The sequence below is a fragment of the Struthio camelus genome, chromosome 2, assembly GCF_040807025.1.
Source record: "Struthio camelus isolate bStrCam1 chromosome 2, bStrCam1.hap1, whole genome shotgun sequence".
Lineage (NCBI taxonomy): Eukaryota > Metazoa > Chordata > Aves > Struthioniformes > Struthionidae > Struthio > Struthio camelus.
In genome coordinates, this window is record NC_090943.1 from 123,116,282 (window position 1) to 123,135,746 (window position 19,465).

The 19,465-nt window shown below is 38.7% G+C and overlaps 1 protein-coding gene across 1 annotated transcript in view; it reads right to left on the bottom strand.

The window, feature by feature from the left end:
• Positions 1-19,465, bottom strand: part of CDH2 (cadherin 2) — a 122,538-nt gene that overhangs the window by 94,541 nt on the left and 8,532 nt on the right. The window contains exon 2 of the mRNA XM_068932426.1: positions 14,969-15,080. Coding sequence (XP_068788527.1) covers positions 14,969-15,080 — 112 coding nt within the window. The remainder of the gene's footprint in view (positions 1-14,968; positions 15,081-19,465) is intronic.

Below are 19,465 nucleotides of genomic sequence, written 5' to 3' on the forward strand. Positions count from 1 at the left end.
ATGAATATTTACCACTGATCATTTTATCAGAACTATGCACTGCTTTGTTTTGAAATAACCCAAAACCACTTCCTTCTCCTTTACTGAGTATGACAGATTTGACTACCATCTTGGCATCTCCAGCTGTTTCTAAAGACTTGCATAATATTCCTGTTTTATCAACAGAATCATTTTTACTTTTCGTTGCTGTTAAAATTAACAAACTTAACAAACTTAACAAAATTAACAAACTTAACATGAAGGATATGGTAGACTATCTCAACAAAGTTTTCATTTCATCCCACAAATGTTTGCTTTTTCCCCATATTTTATTGTAAGGCAGATTCATCTTATCCTGTAGCAGATCAGCACATGGCTAGTAAAAATCTTAAAATGAAAGACAGCAACACACTTACTAAAGTAATAACATTAACAGACTGCAAAAGTATACTACCAAATAAAAAAAGAAGATCTCTAAGCAAATAAACCATGTTTGACCTTTAGTGACATTTTAACATTATATAAAGCCCGGAACATTCTCCATTTCATAAATACACGTGGCTGATGACAGACTTCATTAAAAGAGTCGTGTAACATCTATCAAACCGTTTATCTATCTCCACACACTTTCTAAGAAATGCTTTTAAGAAGGTGCTACAATTAAAAAAAGTAAGAAATTATATAAAAACCTTACCAGATTCTGCTCATCCCCTAGGCTCCTACCCTGACATTTTAATTGTCTGCAAGTTAAAAACCATCTATTTTGACCCACAGGAACAAAGATTTGGTTAATTTCAGATTTCTTTGTTTTTAAATATCACAGCAGTTATCAATTTATGTCACAGCATTTTGAAGAGAAGTCATCATGAAAAAAAACATTGTAGCATTCAGTTCACAGAGAGCATAGAAGTTCATATTTAAGGATTTTCAGAATTTGTGTGGAGGAAAATAAGAAAAAAATTTGATCCCTACATAATAGGAAAAAAACTTTGAAACATGATTTTCAGTTTCCTTCATTCCAGAAGAAGAGACACCTTCCTATCCCCTACAATGGTCCTTAACAGGGAATTGGAGCACAGACTTCATTACAGTGTATTGATCTTACTAAACAACGGGTTCTGAAATTATCGATCGGTTCCAGCTAAACCCCGAACTGTGCGTGAGGCCACGCACGATGTGCAGTTGGGGACTGCTAAACAAGACAGCAATACACCACAGCTTCCTCCCTGACCAAACCAAAGCAGAACTTTCTTTTACAGAAATTACACTATAGCCTTTGAGCAGAAAGCAGGCAGTCTTAAAAATAGGATTTTTCTAAGCTGCTGTTTGGGTACCAAATATGAAGCTTAAGTAATAATTCACTCAAATGAACACAAAAGATTCAGAGCTGACTTATTCAGTATATTATTGATGTCTTAGTTATAAAAGGCATCTTCAAAATTATGAAGCAACTTTCTGTATTTTTGTTGCTATTTAGGAGGAACACATGACTCAGTACAACTCCATACTATCACAACACAATAATTTTGCTTTTATTTTAAGATCAGTTGGAATATTAAAACAAAACAGGTTCACAGACTGCAATTGCCTTGCAGTAAGGCTTCAACCCCACATTGTGACCTACTCTGGCAGGCCAGGGTGGCCACGGGAAGCCCTGCATGGATCACAAAACAAAAGACTTCTCTGTTGCAAAACTAGGTCCTGAAGCCAGATGCCCCACCTGTACTTTCACCATAGTCTAAATTTCATTTAAATGAAAAACCCAAAGTCTGACAAGATCTTTCATTTTATTTTAGTGTCTGAGGGTGAAGCATGAGGGGGGGAGGGGTTGTTTTGTTTTTGTTGCTCAGCATCTCTACATTACAGAGGCTTTGTTGTAAAATCAGAAGAATGGGAAACTAATCATCTGTAGTTTTTACACTCAAAGAGAAAACTACCCTTCCTGAGGAGAAAATGATTCATTTTTATAAATAATCACCTGTGCAAATTAAATATTTGAGACTGATATACAAGTATTATGACAAGATGTGACTAATATGAGACTTATCGTGGTTGGAAATGCAGATATAGTGACACGCAGCACAATTTTTTTTTTTTTTTTCCAACATGGTATGTACTCTAGGTTCTAGGAAATGTGCGGAATCAATTACAGGTAGGCACACACAGCTCCAACACATACAACACTGGATGAACGTTTTGCATCCAGGCTGCCCAAATTCCTGCCCTAATATATCTCAGCTCTGCATCTACACACATTACCAGGTCAGAATTTCACTGCATTTCACAACTTTTTTATTCCAGGCAGTTTGAAAACAACACTGCAATGCTGACCTTCTCCTGCTACCTTCATATACCTGAACGCTCCCTATGCAAGTGTGCTGTGCCAGTTCCCACTACATTCAGCAATAGTTCTACTCTTAATGTAATGGGCACCTTTGTATCATATAAATTCCTTCAAAAGAACCAACTAACCAAAACCTACCAAAAGCTATTAGTTAGTGACTACTAAATACACACGACAGACTGAGTTTGAACAAGTGACTTAGGAGGGACCTAAACTCCCCATCAGCCATCCCCTGAGAACTGAATTAATCCATTTTTATAAAAGCATAAACATGCACTAAAGCACTGTAAAGGAAAATGGTAATTATTTGAACAGAGAAGCACATAGTCAATTAGAAAGCCAAAGATTCACTGACATTACTATTTCTATGATGTAAAAAGTGTGCCAGCTGCTTTACAGAGAACTATTTACAAAAAAATCCTTTCTTGAAAAACTCAGTCTATAACTAGAGCACTGAAAGCTAATTCTGTGCAGACAACAGTAACCGGATCTAAAGAATGAACAGTGATAAGAATTGGTTTTATAAAAATACGCTTGAAAGAACTGTTAACATAAAAGCAGCACTGAACAACACACACTATGGACAGCTAATGAAAAGAGGATGTGGAGAAGATTAAATGCATAGTTGACTCACTGGTATAGTCATACTTTTATCTGTTTAACAACTAACACACTTACAGAAGGCAGTTAGCAAACTATCAGCAAGTCAATGGCAAAGAGGTTTTACAGATTGGAAAATAAAGAATTTTAAACACTGAAAATCAAATTTAAATGTGCAATCTTTATTTACCTTTCCCCACAACAGTTTTTAAGCATCGGTCTTGTCCTACGCTTTTCCTTTGTAGAAAAATAAATTTGCAAGCTACTTAACAGTCAGTCATAAATTTGAGATGTAATTTAATTAAATTAAGACAAATGTAAGACTGTGCTCTATGCAGCACCAAACCTCAAAATATCAACATCAATATTTTATGCATCAGGTTTCTGTCACAAAACTTAAGAGTTAATATATAACTGTACTACAGAAAGTACATCTTTATTCTATTAATGAATATAAACATGATCCAAGTCCAGGAAAAATCAACAGAATAACTTCCACTTATCTCAGCTATGCATCAAATCCTATGAGTATGACCAGCTGATAAAATTTCAAAGAAAAAGGCAGAAAAACCCTCATACGTGCTCAGCATTTATTATCTATTACTAATGTTTAAAAGGCACTCACTGGCAGAAGAGAATGGTTTGTCTCTTTTCACATACTTGGACCAAAACAATGACCTAGTGTAACCAGTGAGCCACCATGCAGAAAAACAACCAAGAGCTACCCATCCACGCACATGTAATTTTAATACAGGTATGCTAAATGCAGAAACCAACAGCCTCTTTACATAGATGTTTTGCTTGTATTTGATTGCCAGTTTACTTATATTTGAATATCAATTTGCAAGCTAATTAGAGAACATTGCTGAGCTGGTTACAGAAAAATAGTGCTCCACCATTAGCTGCAGCACTATCTAACCAGTTCTTTTAAAGACCGGCTTCAAACACTGTCTTCATCTCCATTCAAAACAATTAGGGCACATTTATTTCACATTTTAAACTGCAGAGAATCAAATCTTTAAACACTTTAGCAGATTGCACTGCAATTTTGATAGCTTTTATGTTACAAATTATGCTTTTAGGAATTCCTAACTTTCCTATTTAAAGCAACGTTAAACTGGAACGCACAGAGGGGCTTAAGTGGTTCTACAACTCGAGAAGCATGTGCCATTAACTTTTAAAACCAAACAAAACCTAGTTCTTGAAAGGCAGCTCAGCAAACAAGAACGACCCTTCTCCTGCAGGCAAGACGACGAATCATAACATCGGTCACTGCTCACAAGTCTGCCAAAACGCTACACAGTGTACAAAGTAAAAATTCAAATGGGTCAATTTTTGAAACTCTTGTCCCGTAGGCAGCTCTGAAATGCAGGAGAATCACCCGAGTGTTCCTCTGCTGCTCCTCTGCCAGGACCTTCAGCCTCCACGCTGGCAGGGCCAAGTCAGCAGGGTGAGCGAGCACAGCTGCAGGCAGAACTAGGTGCCCTGGTTCTCAGGGATTATCTGCAGCCAGACTCATGATTTAACAGGATTGGTTACTATCATGTGCAACCTAGCTAAGAACTACGGGCTCAGTTCAGCGCTATGTCTGAATGGAGCGTGGATGCAGCGGACAGCAAGGGATGGACATGGTGCTGATCCTCAGCTGCTCAATCCTGGGATAAATTAAAATGGCAGGAAGAAAGCTCTCAGTTACACTGGGGGGGGGGGGGGGGGGGGATACCACCTTCCACTAACAGAGAATCCAGCACAGTGGAGTCTCATTCAGCTATGACCTCCTTTCTCTCATTACCTGTATCAGACCCTTTTTCTCACTAACTTATCTCCTTCTCCACAGCAGGTCCCTTTCTTCTCTCCCTCCCCCACCCTCTGTGCCAAGCTCTGCAAATCTGAAGAGGAAACACAAATGCAGGAAAGACTGAAGAAAATATGCAAGAAATGTCACTGCAACTTTTGTCAGCCTTACACTGGTTGATGATTTTTCAGACACAGAAGGACGTCTCCATGGGAAATCTACAGCTTGTTTTAATTACATTGTCATCACAAAGAAAAGGAATCACATTCTATGTCTATGCTGGCCAGCAAAGGCGCTATTAAGATTATCTAACTCTTGGCACCCTGGAACATGCTGCCTACCAGAGGTCCTGGCAATAAGAGGCAACGTTAAGTTCCTTTTCACTGGGAAGCACAGCCTTACAAATCCTTCGCTTTCCTCAGCTGCAGGGGCAGAAAACTGCGAGCTACAGAGGCAGTAACATGACCAGCTGTTTTGTGATCTCTCTTTGAAGAAAACACGTCATTCAAGTCCAAAGACCATGCTTAAGGTTCATCACTGCTTCCTTCACGTCAGAACTAAGCCACCATCAGCCATAAGGTAAGTCAACACAGCAATCTGATCCAAGGGAGAACTAGCCCACCACAAAAACAGGAATAGTTTTGTGTCAGATCAATGTGGTGACCTAACTTACTCATCCTCCAATGATATCACTGAAATATATATATACACACATATATATACACATATATACCTAATATGACTCAAGGAGAGAAAGCTGCACTCTCAGCATAGCCACTCCTAGTTTTATTGAAGGCTGGTATTTCCACATGTACTTACACTGCACAACTATAAGCAGGGTGAGAAGTGATGAAAAACCACTACTGGTACCAGCTCACCTACAGTAAGTGATTTTCTAGACAGCTCTATAGACACTTATGGATTCTCAGAGTTGTCACGGATGCTCTCCAGGAGCCTCCTGGCTTGTTCACACCCTACTGTGTTGTCCCTCTAGCACATATCAGGCTGGTTGAAGTCTCCCATGAAGACCAGGGCCTGCAAACACGAGGCTAATTCTAGTTGTAGAAGGCCTCATCCATTTCTTCCTGAGCAGGTAGCCTATAGTGTAAACCCACAACAGCATCACCCACGTTAGCCTGCCCCTTCATCCTTAGCCACAAGCTCTCTGCCAGCCATCGGCCACCCCTAGGCAGAGCTCTACACATTCCAGCTGCTCTCCCACGTAAAAGGGCAACTCCTCCTCCTCCTCTTCCTGGCCTGTCCTCCCTAAAGAGCCTCTGTCCATCCACTGCCGAATTCCAGCCATGCTAGCTCTCCCACCACATCTCTGTAAGCACAATGAGATCATAGCCCTGCAACTGCACTTGGATCTCTTAATTCCTCCTGTTTATTCCCCACGCTGCATGCATTTGTCTATTGGCACTCCAGAGAGGCACCAAAGCATGCTGATTTCCCAGAAAGAATGCAAGAAGTTTCCCCACAGTTTGTCCTGTAGGCGCTTCCCTGCCTGCATGCAGATGCTTGAGGTGCACCTGCTTAAGCCCCATTTTGTTGACTGCATGATCCCTCCCCGTCATTCCTAGTTTAAAGCTCTCCTTACCAGGTTGTCCGTTCATTCCTCCACTCATCCCGACATTCATCATCACAAGGATTCTTCTGCTTCCATCCTAACCCCACCACTGGCCTCCTTCAGAGTTTCACCCCACTCATCCCCCAACATTATTCTCCTTGCCTCCTGGGGGGCCAGATCACTCAGACGGGGCAATATGGACAACACTGGAAAGTCAGCTCGGTTGCATTAAACTCGGTAGGCATTAATAGGTACCAAAAACCAGTTCCTCTCTCTACAGAGCAAGTAGAAGATGACAGCAACTCTGGCCATTTGTCTTCCCTCCACAATCTGATGCTCTTTCTTTGCACTCTTTCTTCTGCCTTTCCTACTCTCCCAATTCAACACGGCTGAATGATGCCTAGGACATTACTTGAAAGTTTGGAAGTGAACAGTTCCAAACATTTTCATTTACAAATAAACAAATATCCTCATGTTGAGTGTCAGGCCATCATATGTTCAATCAAAAGCAATGAAGCTGGCTCATTACATTCAACCAAAATCAGAACAGTTCAAACTATTTGGATTTGCTGATTGACAGCAAATTCTTCAGCACAGTAAATTTAATTTAAAGTAGTCATTAGGTGTTTAAATATTGCTGGAATTTATCTCTATTTAGTATGGTAATATAGGGCATTTTCATATAGTATCAGTTCAATAGGATGCTCTAGTAATGTTGTCTTCCGGATTGTTTGGAAGATGACAAGTCAACAAAAGATGTATTGTAGCCTTTACATAGAATGTGAATGAATAATTATGTACGTGTCACACACTATGCGAACACAGACTGCCTCACCTGGGTTTTTGCTCCACGCATTCCAACATACTGGTGTGTGTGTACATGTACGTATATACGTACATGTATTTAACATTACTGTTGCCAAGTGATAAGGAGGAACTCTTCTTCTAGTATATGAATACATCTCCCATATTTAATGACACCTTTGTTCTAAAGGGATTTTGCACAGCTTTGTAATGACCATTCTTCTCAGCCTCTCCTAAAACACAGGTCCGCAGCCTTGGAGAACACTCCAACTACAGTGATTCCAAGAGGAATAATGACCCCTTGGAAATCAAGGCCAGATGACATTAAAACAGACCTAAAGGTGCACTAAATGGTGTCAAAACAGTATAGAACTAGACCCAGCTTCAGAGGCAGAAACAAACACCTCCTTTGCCATCCCTTCTTGAGCCACGCCCAGAGTTTACTGGGGACAGATGACAATTCAGCTTTTGTAATTCCTATTTCTGCACACTGAAAGAATAGTACATTTGAGATCCTCATAAGCAACCAGCTCAATATGGGAAAAGGAACACACTGACTAAGTTAGTCCTTATTCCCAAGTAGATGCACCATAAACAGAAATAAATATCAGAGATGAACTAATTAACTAAGATTAATTTACACATCCCAGAACACTGCAGGACTTGCAGAGAAAAATCTGCTTATGGAGAAATTATACATCAAGAATATATTTGTAAGATGCTACACTGGAAATAGAAGTAAGATTTATTTTGCAAGTAATAAGGGTGAAGCAAGTTCCTTCCGTGGAAAAGGTGGACACAATAGTGCATTTAGAGTTTTTCAACTACAAAATAAATTTTCCCCTTTATTCAGATATTCCACACACACAAAAAAAAAACATTGATTGGTACAAGTTTACAGGTTTCTTTGAGAATAGCTTACTATCCAGAACTCAAGCAACAAATTTTTTGACACTGGATATACAAACCAATTCAAATATTACATTCCATAACACTTTTAGGGTTTACCGAGGGACAATGGAATTTCATTTCTGTAACAAGATATGTTTGTAGTTTGCACACATCCAAAACATGACTGAATTTCATTACTGACATTTATTCTCTCTGATGTTTTTCTCTCTATATATGCTTTATATACAAGTTTGTTATGCAAAAATATCAAAAATAAAGAATAGCTTACTATAAAAGAATAAAATTGGCAACCTATGCAAATCAAACATAGAAGTTTACAGAAATTGAGTAAAAAGGAGTCAGAATTTAAACAGATACTTCACTGCACTCTTCAATAAGGCAAATATATGTTTTAGGTATACCGTAGGATATATTCTACATTTAACTAAAAGAAGGGAAAAGGGAGCAAAAAATCCACATTTTAAGAAAAGCAATCTTTGCTTCAGTAAAAGAAAGCTCTATTTTTCAGGAGACAAGTATCTGAGAGTAAGTTAAGAGCTTCGTACGTGAGTAGACAATGAAAATTATAAAACAGGCACTGTACTAGTGCAGTTACAGCAAACAGAAAAAGCTCTACTAATTCAAGATAGTAAGCCCAATACTGACACAGGAGAATTTAGGATACTGTGGCTTAGGAAAAAGGACAAACAGTAAAGCAACAGAAGAGACTGGCAGAAAAAGAATTAAAAAAGGTGACAGCGAGAACTGGAATACAACTGTAACAAAATAAACCATCAGGCATAGCATCACCAAGTAACACAATTAAAATTTACGCAGCTTTGCACTGAAGAGGTCAATAACAAACATGGCTAAATGTTAAGCAGGACTGTTGAGAAAATATATTCCCAAGATGAGCTTCTGAAAAAAAGTTCTCACTCCCACTGAGACTTCAAAGTCAAACTTGAAGAGTGTTTTTTGGGGGAAGGGGGAAAAGGTTTTCAGGAAAAAACTTTTTTTTTGGGGGGGAACACATTTGGGAAGAATTTAAACAATTTTTTCAGCTTGCTAGCAGCTCATAAAGAGACCCCATCCATCTGACATTCTTTGGCTGTCTGCCTGGAAGGAACTTGTCAACTTGTCTTTTTGCTTAAGGCAGTGAGACTTCAAACAAAGCAGTTACCATTTTGCTTTTTTCACGGGAAAAAACAAATTTTTGGGGGAAGTATTCACTTCCCCCTTGGAAAATACGATTCTGCTTAAAACACTCCCTCCAGCTCTACTATTAACGTGCATAGGAATATCGAAGAAGCTAGCTTGCTACCATAGTTAAGAATACAGTTATACAGAAGTTGGTTATAGCAGGGAAGGAAACACATGCTTTAAAAGCAGCACTGCTGGCTCAAGTTTTAAGTATGATGACCTTTATAGACGGAATTTCATTCTTAGTTGACAGTGGACAATTTCATGGATTGAATGATAACGCATGGAAGATAATACAAGCAGCAAAAGCAGCCTGGGGGCTTCATCTGCGACAGACAGCACCCATGTAACCTCCACTCCTTCATGAGGGAACAGTAGTGTCTTTAATGTTAGGCAATTTTAGACATTAACCTTGGAACTGATCTTCCCTGACTTTGCCCACCTAGAATTTAAGTGTCTAGTTTAAGACAAGCTTCTAGACTGCCTCGCAGATAATGGAGAATAAATGGGCCCCTACAGGGAGCAGTTTATGTCACACAAAGCTGAGTAATGAAGATGGTTGAATGGCAGTCCTCAGTGCCATGCAACTCTGGAGCATGCTAGAAGACAGGCTCTTTGTCCCTGAACTCTTCCTGCCTTTCCTCACCGCAAGCAGCTCTTGGGAACCCTTCCACATGTACCAGCACTTTGCACTATACTGAATTAAGGACTCTACACCTACTCCCACTGGCAAAGAAACATGGGGATGGCATTAGAAACTCTTCTTCCCAAACTGGAAAAAGCAACAGGAACAGAGCACGATGCCAGCAGCCTGCTGTCTTTCTCCCTCTCCACGGCCAGGCTGGTCCCGTTACCAAACCACATGATCATAAAACATCAGCAGAGCTTATGATCTCACACTAGGCGGCCTTCAGATCAGACACTGCAAAATTCTGTTAATGCACATGCATGCATACCACAGGTGACAAGATACAGGGAGACACTAAACGCAGAGGGGAAACTAAAGCAGCAAACAAGAGGCAACACAAAATGACGGAGGCAGCGGGGGGGATGCTCTGCTTACTATTAGTTCTGTCACATTACCGGTAATAGGGTAGACAAAAATATTTCAAAGATATGAAAATACTAAAATAAATAATCAGATTAAGAACATGAAAGTTTAAGATATCATTCTACAAACAGCCATCCAAGTAATCTTACCTAGGTGAATGATTCTAATAGCTTTTAATAGGTTTTTTTATGCCTGTTAATATTTGCAGGATATAGAGCAAAGATTAGATAAACAGGTTTGACATACATATCAAATGGCCACAAGCATTCCTCCAGGATGAACTACAAAACGGTAACAAACCAGCACACTCAAGGACACTAAATATCTCGGACAACCCTCCCTCCTGAACTGACCCTCCTCTTCTCCAAATGCTACACATTTCATGTGTATTACTCCAAAAGGTGATTTCATTTTTTTAAAGAAACAAGTTAACCTGAATTTAATGCACAGTACTTCTAGAGATCAACTTCTACAATGGGGGGGGGGGGGGGCTACCGAGTAATTATTTGCATAGGAGCTATATATATAAGTTCAAATATTTAAATCTTAAAATAATTTAGAATAGATTAATCTTTTTTAAAAGAACGGAGGTTAAAGTTGATGGGAAGCCCAAATAACTGCAGAGTTTTGTCAGGGACATGCCACATCGTTTAGAGATACATGAAACTTCTTTTGATTTTGTTACAGAGATTTGCATTTTTTTTTCTTTACAGAAATGAAGGTGCTGGTTCTTAACTCACTTAATGCCATGGTAAAAATATCCTAATTCCACTGAAGTGACTGATTACCAAATGGAACAACATGTAAAATATTTTAAATATATTCAGAGTTAGATCTATTGTATTTTGCTTGCATGTGTTTAGTGACCTGACTACAACGCGTCTTGAAGTCAGACCTGCCATGAATCAACTACAAATGGTGAAGTGGGGAGGTGGGCCTTTTTACTAACTAGTCTTATACTACAAAAAGATATGAAAGATAAAGTGCAAGACATCATTTTTTATGAGTCTCCAAGGCTGTAACCAGTGAAGGCTGCAACAGTGGAAGACGGGAGCACCGCGCATCAGAGACCGTATGCCAGAAGGCGGCAATAAGGTATTTCCTATAGTTTAGACTTATCTCCTACACAGCTCAGTCTCGGCCCATTGAAGGATTAGTTTCCAACTTTTTGTTTGGAGCCTTCTCAACACATGTATCTTTTTCCTACAAGGGACTCCTGTTCCCTCAAATCCCTATCCTGAAATCAAAGACAGCTATCTTCTTCTCTTTCCTTCCTTCCTCACTTTGCATTAGTAAATGTTTGTTCTTCTTTTCCAATTTCTTAGCATTCTGCTTCACTGCTTGCTCCGTGTATAGTGACAAATGAGTACATGGATACCAGCTGAGCACAGATAGTGGCCTCTCCTGCCCTCATGAGAGAAACAAGTAAAGGTTGACACACTAGCCATATGAATGAATGTACAGAGCCATTATCACAGAATTTTTTTTGTTAATGTAATATGAACAAGCCTGACCCTCCCCCGAAAACAAACACCACCTGAGGAAATGGAGAAACAGAAAAGCAATCTCTCCAGAACATAAAGTATCATGAAGCATATGAATGGAATCCTGCCTCATACTCTAATGCAACTATTTCTTATAGTAATAGGTAAAAAAAAAATTATCTCCTATATTACTGTAACAACTGAAAGGCACACATCAACAAATCATACAAGTCTAGTTTTATTTAAGTTTTAGTGACAGAGATGGAAACTGAAGGCTTTAAAAGCCTGTCCCCCAGCCTGCAAGATAAAAGCAAAGGAACAACACTATTAAATATCTGGTCATTTTCTTGGTCAGTATTTTAGACAGTTATATGTAAGCAAAACATCAAATCAGTTTCAGATTATTTTGCAGCTGGCTGAGCTAAAGCCTCCACGCACGTGGTATCAATGCGCAAAAATTAAGAAAATTAAAGTTTTCACTTTAAACCATATAGAAAACCTGCAGTCTAAGCCTCACTTCTGAATTAATACTAGTACAAAGTGCAGTTAGAGAGATGAGGCAAGTGAAAGCAAAATCAGGCTCTTTGCTTGCCTTAAAAAGCAAATGTCACACAACTATACTTTACTGGCAGTGTCATCTAAATCTAGTTTAATAACCAGAAAATTGGCTTTTGACAACAATAGTATTTCAAAATGACAATATAATTAAATATAAGTCAAAGCTATGCAATGGAGGACTGTATGTTTATGTGTAACCATCAAATTACATGCTTTTAAGCATGTCAGAATTTTCAAGAGAATTAACCATTGCAGTAATTCAACTGAGGAAATGGTGGTAGGAAACAAAACTCCCCCAGGTCATTTTTCATCTAGTTCATGCTATCTCATATGATGTGATACATCCTGTATGCTTTGAACAGTTTTTCCAATTCCTACTTCTGTAAAATGCAATGCATTTTAATCCCATTCGAGGGCAAATCAACAGTATTGCTTCATTACTTCAAAGTTTTAAAAAGCAGCAGAAGGAACTGTGTGACTATGATGAATAATGGATAAGGAAGTCAGTCATCTTCTCTGTATGTCATTAGTTCAGAAACAGTTTAAGTCTGGCCAGTCATTATCATCAGATCTGTATGACCAATGCCAACCAAGAATTAGTGGAGAGCTCAGTGAAGTTCCTAGTTGATTGGGGGAGAAAAAAAAAAAAAAAAAAAAGAGAGAGAGAGAAACTGCAGGAGGGGCTTCCATTCCACAAAGAGAACTTTCACACAACAGGGCAGGCCTCAAAATGTGTGCCATCTCCTTTTTAGGATTAACCAATAGAAGTACACTTAAGCAGTAGGAAATATTCAGTGCTTTCAAGAGAGCACTTCTGGAAAGCACCTGCCTTAGTTTTTGAGATCTTTGTTGCTGTGCCTGCCCCTTTCTCTGGGTTTGTACATCACCTACCAAGGGAGCTCTCAGTGCTGACGACTATTCCAGGAGCTTACAGTTGAATCATATATTAACTCCCATTTTGTAGGAAAGTGAAGAAAATTCTTTCCTCTTCATTATTTGCTCAATTGGCAAAACATTTACTTTAATAAAGAACAGCTTATAAATTCATGAAATAAAACAAATCTCTGTGGTGGGCAGAATATACTTCTCTGAAATTAAATAGGAAAAGCTTTAATAACTCAAATTTAAATACACTAAAGCTAATCAATTCATCCTGCATTCAAGTTTCCATTATGCTTCTAAAAAGCACAAAAAAGGTCTGTAAAATATAATTAAGGAAAAATACTGCTACATACCGCATGTAAAATCAAGACTACAGCTTTTATTTCATTTGTTTTGCAGACTCATTAAAATGTTTTTCTCATTTAAATGTCTTGATCTGTGTAACTGTATTTATATGTGAGAGAAGCAACGAATTAAATTAAATTAGTCCTTATTTAAGATGCATTTGAAACTGTCTAAAACTAATGTTCTTAGTCAGCTCCACAATTTCCAAATTAGATGGGGGGGGGGAAGCTCACTGATGTCAGGAGCTTATAAACCAGCCAAATTAACACACGTTTTTCAAGTGTTACACTTCCACAAACTTTCATACCAAACAACTGTTTGGGCAATCTAAGAAAGATTCAGAATATGTGCCTCTCTGTGCTCTTTATAAACAAAACCTCTACCTCGTGGGGGAAGGAAAGAAAAAAAAAAAAAGGCACAAGAAGAGCAGTGAACCAAATTCCCACCCTAGTTGACCCTTGGGCCTGTGGAGAGACCTACCAACTTCACTGCACTCCACATGGATGCAAGGGCTTGCACTTGCAGAGCTTGCAGCTAGCTCAGGACTTTGCTAGCCTCATTCTGGGCACTACGCCATCCAGACAGAGATACGTGTCAGGGTGAAACAGAGGCACACCGTCCAAGAGATAGCACTGGAATTACTCTGCCTCTCTTGGCAAGACTCCTCATAGTCCCTAGTGCAGTGGTCACTGACAGAGCTCACAGGCAACAACTCTTTCATGCTGCTCTTTGTCCTGTGTCTTGCTTTCCATAGATGTTTCTCCTCAGGTTGCCAAAAAAAAAAAAAAAAAAAAGGCAATGTATATTGTTGTCTATAAGTACAGTATTCACTCAGTACCACTGCCTGTGGGTATACAGAAGTTTGGGCCTTTCTTCCCCCCACCCAAGGCAGACGTAAGAAGTGTACATACTAAACTATCCATATAAGGCCAAAAGCTTCCTCCCAAACAGCCTCGTGGGCAGCAAATTATATATAAGCAGAGACAGAACTATGGCCCTCATCTACTACCACAGGAATAACCTCCACATTAATCTGAGCACCACGACTTGGTATAACTGCCGTACCTTCATGGGAGATGTAAAGTGGAAGGGGAATCTTCCGTACCTTTTGATCACTTATACATGGGCTCCAATTATAGTCTGATAGCATATGCATTGTCAAGATAGTAATAAAAACATACATCAGTGTGAATGTCCTGCTGAGAAAGAATTAGTGGACTGCCACGGGAAGGCCTGTAAGGCTGTATTTTCAAATTCCTGTCAACAGAGGCGAATGTGTTTTCATTAATGGCAACAGATTTTTCCCCAAGTCCTATGATGGTAATCAGAAAATAATCATAGAACAGCTGACTCCCCTCACCCCCGCCCCGAAAGAGTATGTCGTAGTTAAGTCAAGAATTGAAACAGCATGATTTATGATTAAGAATACAGGAAAAGAAAATCAGAACATCTTTTCTAACAATACCATTGAGAAGAGGTTGTCCTCCATGTACACTCCTCGATACAACTGCCCTGTGAACATCTTCAGGAAATCCAGTCTTGCATGACATGTCTTCACAAGTTGCTTTTATTGGTGCCTGAAATGCAAGATAAAATTTATGTAGTATTTGCAACCGTCATTCAGCAGAAAAACATTCCAGTTGGCATACACTCGATTTTGCTGCTATCCTGTACAAACAGCTTCTTTGTTTCTAAATGACTCCAATTAGAAGTCTGAGGGCAAAGGGTTAATCTTTTTGATAACTGGAATGGAAGGAACAAATCCCACTTGTCTGGTAAGATTTAAATAATACACAATCTTGATTCTTCTTACAGCTGAAAGTTTCAACTAGAACAGTCATCGAGACTGAAGTGGAAGCATAGGGGGAACAAAAACATTCCTTCCTCTGGAAATAAATGTTACACAAAACCAATCAGCAGCTTTTTCATAGCTAGATATATTTGAAAAGAAAGACTTTAACCGCTGACTTAAAATCCTTTATCTAGGGTACTTCTCTGTGAGGTTGCACCAGTATAAGCAAATTAAGAAGAAAACGCTATATTTGCAGTAGCTTAAACAGAACTTATATTTGCATTAGCATTCAAACAGATACCATATAAAGTCAAATGTTTCCAATGTGACCTCCTTCTATTTCAAAGGAACATTAAAAGGACAGAAGCTCATTATGAAGTCTGCACAACAAGACTCCCCACTGAAACTGTTTCTTCTCTCACTTGTTAAGAAGAGTTTTTCCTCAAATTACATATAGTTTTTAGAGTTTCATAAATAACTTTTCATTAAAAAATGTAGTATTTGGAAACTTTTCCTTCTGCAAGCGTTTCATGTTTACAGGCTATGCCTTCTGATATCTTCAATGGTTTCCAAGACAATTTGTTGCCCAGTTAACAAAAATCACATCCCATTTTCTGTGGCAAAGGGCAACAATTTCTTCTCAGTGGATTGTTTTTGTCTCATTTTAGCGCTGAATGAAATAGGCTAGCTTACATGTGGCTAAATGACCATATATGGCAAAACCCCTTTCACACTGTACAAGGCAGAGATACACAAGTAGAAACCGTAAGAGCCCTTGCATAATCTCACAAGCACCTACACCCTAAGTAAAGGCCTATCCATGTGTGTGCTCAGATGTAGTATAGTCTTTAACAGACTGAGCAGCTCTGCAGCTCTATCACACCTAAATCTGACCAAGGTTGTTAAATTAGATTTTCCTTTATTTTCTCAGATGAGCTTCCAATAAGTAGGCCTACTCAAAGCATGGCTGCATACACTTACCAGAACAAGCCCTACAAGGGAGGAAAAAAAAAAAAAGGGGGGGATGGAGGAAGAGGACATGATGGAGGATGTTTTCTAGAGCATGCTCAATGAGCACAGCACTCACACAGGATGTTGGACACTGAAGCCCTAAGCTCCTTGTTTGTTCAGTCTCTGCACAGTGGAGCAAGAACTCTATGCATCACCTGCAGTGGTTGTGCCACTTATTTAAAAAGCCTGTGCTAAGTTCCAGCTGAGGTTCAGCTGAGCTTGGTAAATTGTAGCCCATAATCTGATGAGCCTGCCTGCAGGTTCATCAACACTTTTCCACTGAACTTTATCAAGCCCACAGACATCTGTAATTGCTTTCTTTCCCAGCCCGGTCAAAACGGGCTCAGATTAGCTTCAGTGCTTTTAACTGTGTCTTCTGTAAACCAAATCCCTTTCTGGCTGAGCCAGGTTGTGCAGTGCTTATCCAAGCCACCATGGTGGCAGATCTGGAAAGGCAGTACCCTCTAGTATGCAGCAGTGAGAGCCAACTGGAGACACTCCAAGAGCAGGAGCCTTTTCTTTGGTAGCTGTTGATGAAGCTGAATTTGCATTGAAGAGGACAAGTAAAACTGGAGCAGCAAAACTATACTTGCCTTCACTCTGCTGTCTCCAATATGGGGGCAGTAATCTCAGAAAAAGAGCATTACAACAGATATGGGACAACTGCATCTTGAACTACAAGGGTTTCCTTGCTTAACAGGGGCCAGAGGCAGAAACGTATTCACTCCACTGAAATATATGGCCAGTCTCAGTATGCCAACTTCTATTACAATAATTTTATCATGTATGTGAGGAGAGGCTTATAACCTATTCAGAAGCATTTATATCAACCTGATCCTAAATAAGCGGTTTAAGAGGAAAAAAAAAAGAAGAAGAAGAAAAAAAAAAGAAAGAAAAACGCATCAGCATACTTCAGACTTATTTCTAGTAAGTTTACTGGCTACCTCCAGCTTACTATATTATATGGGTAAGCACCAAGCAGGAGAACTTCTAATTATCAATTGTCCAATTAACTTAATTTGTGGAGTGGGTTTCATTGTGACTTAAGTAGTATACAAGTCTCTCACCTGTGTACAACTACTTATATATTTTAAAAATTTTAGATCAGAACCTTAAAGAGAAACCAAATACATACTAGAAGAGGGTAAAGTTTAAATTATCAAGGGACTGCACTGAGTGCAAAGCTGGAACTTGGATCTGTAGCCAAGCCTCAACACTCAATTTGTGTGTTGAGCTTTTCTTTTTCTTTAAGGTAAAGAGGTAGTAAATCAAAAATAATTGTGAATCCAATTACCTGTTTCCTCAGCATTAGTACTCAAATCACAGGTTTTACAAGGCTTCCCTAATTTGAAAGAAAAATAGTAAGACTTGTTTAAACTACTATACAAAAGGTGGCCTCAAAGCAAACGTGGTAGAGGGGAAAAAATAACCTTTCGCAATATCCTAGAAACAAACAAAAAAAATCCTGGGTGGGCATGTGAGGAGATAACAGGGTTTTAACAAGTCTGCACTGATGCGCCTGGGAATCTTTCAGCCTTTCCAACCATCTATATGTACTAAACTCTTATAAACTGAAACAATGCCCACTGAAACAAAGACTTGGGGACATGAATAGAGAGCTTCTTTATTCTTTCATTTGCAGCCATCAATTTTATCCAGAGACAAAAGATTGTACTCTGCTCTCCAAAAACAGTCCTTTGTTAGGATTGTTTGAGACTAAAAACACAAAGGAAGTAAGAATTCAAAGTTTCAGCAATTCTTAATCACCCTATGTTAAGCATATTAAATTAAGTAAAAGTTGTAGCTTCAGACACACGAGGTCACATCTAGTTCAGTCCAGAAGTACTGCCAGACTTAAACCGTTTTAACTCTCGGCAAAAAGAGGATGCTGAAATATTTTTAGCCCCTCATCTTGGGCAAAAGGGGAAAGCTAGTGAAGATTATGGGCACGTTACTGTAATTTACGGGATTTTGTGTGATTAATACAGTTCCCAAGACTATTTCAAACATAAGATAATATTACTTGCATGTTCATCTACAAAACACTACTAAAAAATATCTTTTAGGATGGAAAGCAATTACCTTCACTTGTGCCCATATAAAACTTACTTAATGGAGTTACAAAGCTTTGAACAAGGTCAGCACTTGAAAAATTATTCTGTGGAGTACTAACAGACTTCGCTAAGCAAGATCAAGAGGTGCTACTGAATAACTATTTTGCTCTCCTGACTCCTTATAGCGTATTCAGTCCTATTAAGCTGTGCAAAATGAGTACCAAACATTATCATCTCCAGGTGCTGAAGAATCATAACACCCAGTTAAATGCAGTGTAAGATCAGGGAGATAAACTCAGTATTGCAGATCTGAGAATAAATGCAATAGGCAAACTGCAATAATGAAGGTACATGATATAAATCAGAAGTCCTCTATACAGAATTGGCCTTTTTGATACACTTAGGCCAGGTAAGCCTGCAGTGATGTACCCTGCTCCTCAATTACATTAGTTTTACACCTAGATACCTTGAGTAGCTATAAACCTGTGGTTTCATTTCAAGGCTGTATTTCAGCTCAGTTAAAAAAAAAAAGTTTAAAAACTTAATTTCAGAGTTTTAAAGGCCTCATGTTTGTATGTTTTTCTAAACAATACCAGTATGACTCTTCAATCCATATACACTTCATACTTGTGAAAAGCTTGTGTATTAAGACAAGAATAAAACCAGCCAGGATTGTTTCACTACTGTTTATACTTCTAGATTAATCCCTCTTTCTTATTTGCATACACTAAAAAAAAAAATAGCCACACTTAGAACATAATTCTGTAAAGAAACATCTCTAAAAATGCAAGCTTGCCACACAACTATGAGAGCGATTTCATATCATAATACGCATACTGAATTTGCGGAATTGGGCTCTTAGAGTAAACACTGCTTTCAAGCAGAGGGTCTAGTTCTGTCTGTATATGCCATACATCACTGGAGATCTATTAATCTGAAAAATCAAACTCCACTTTTTCATTGTTTAATAAGAGTGATCTCTAAGTTTGTTTAACATAAGTAAGTAAACATTACCCAGTTTGATAGCTTTCTACAACTGATATGCTTTTTAAGTAATTGTTCTTGTTGAGAACCAACATAAATACATCACTAAATTTAAAATGTT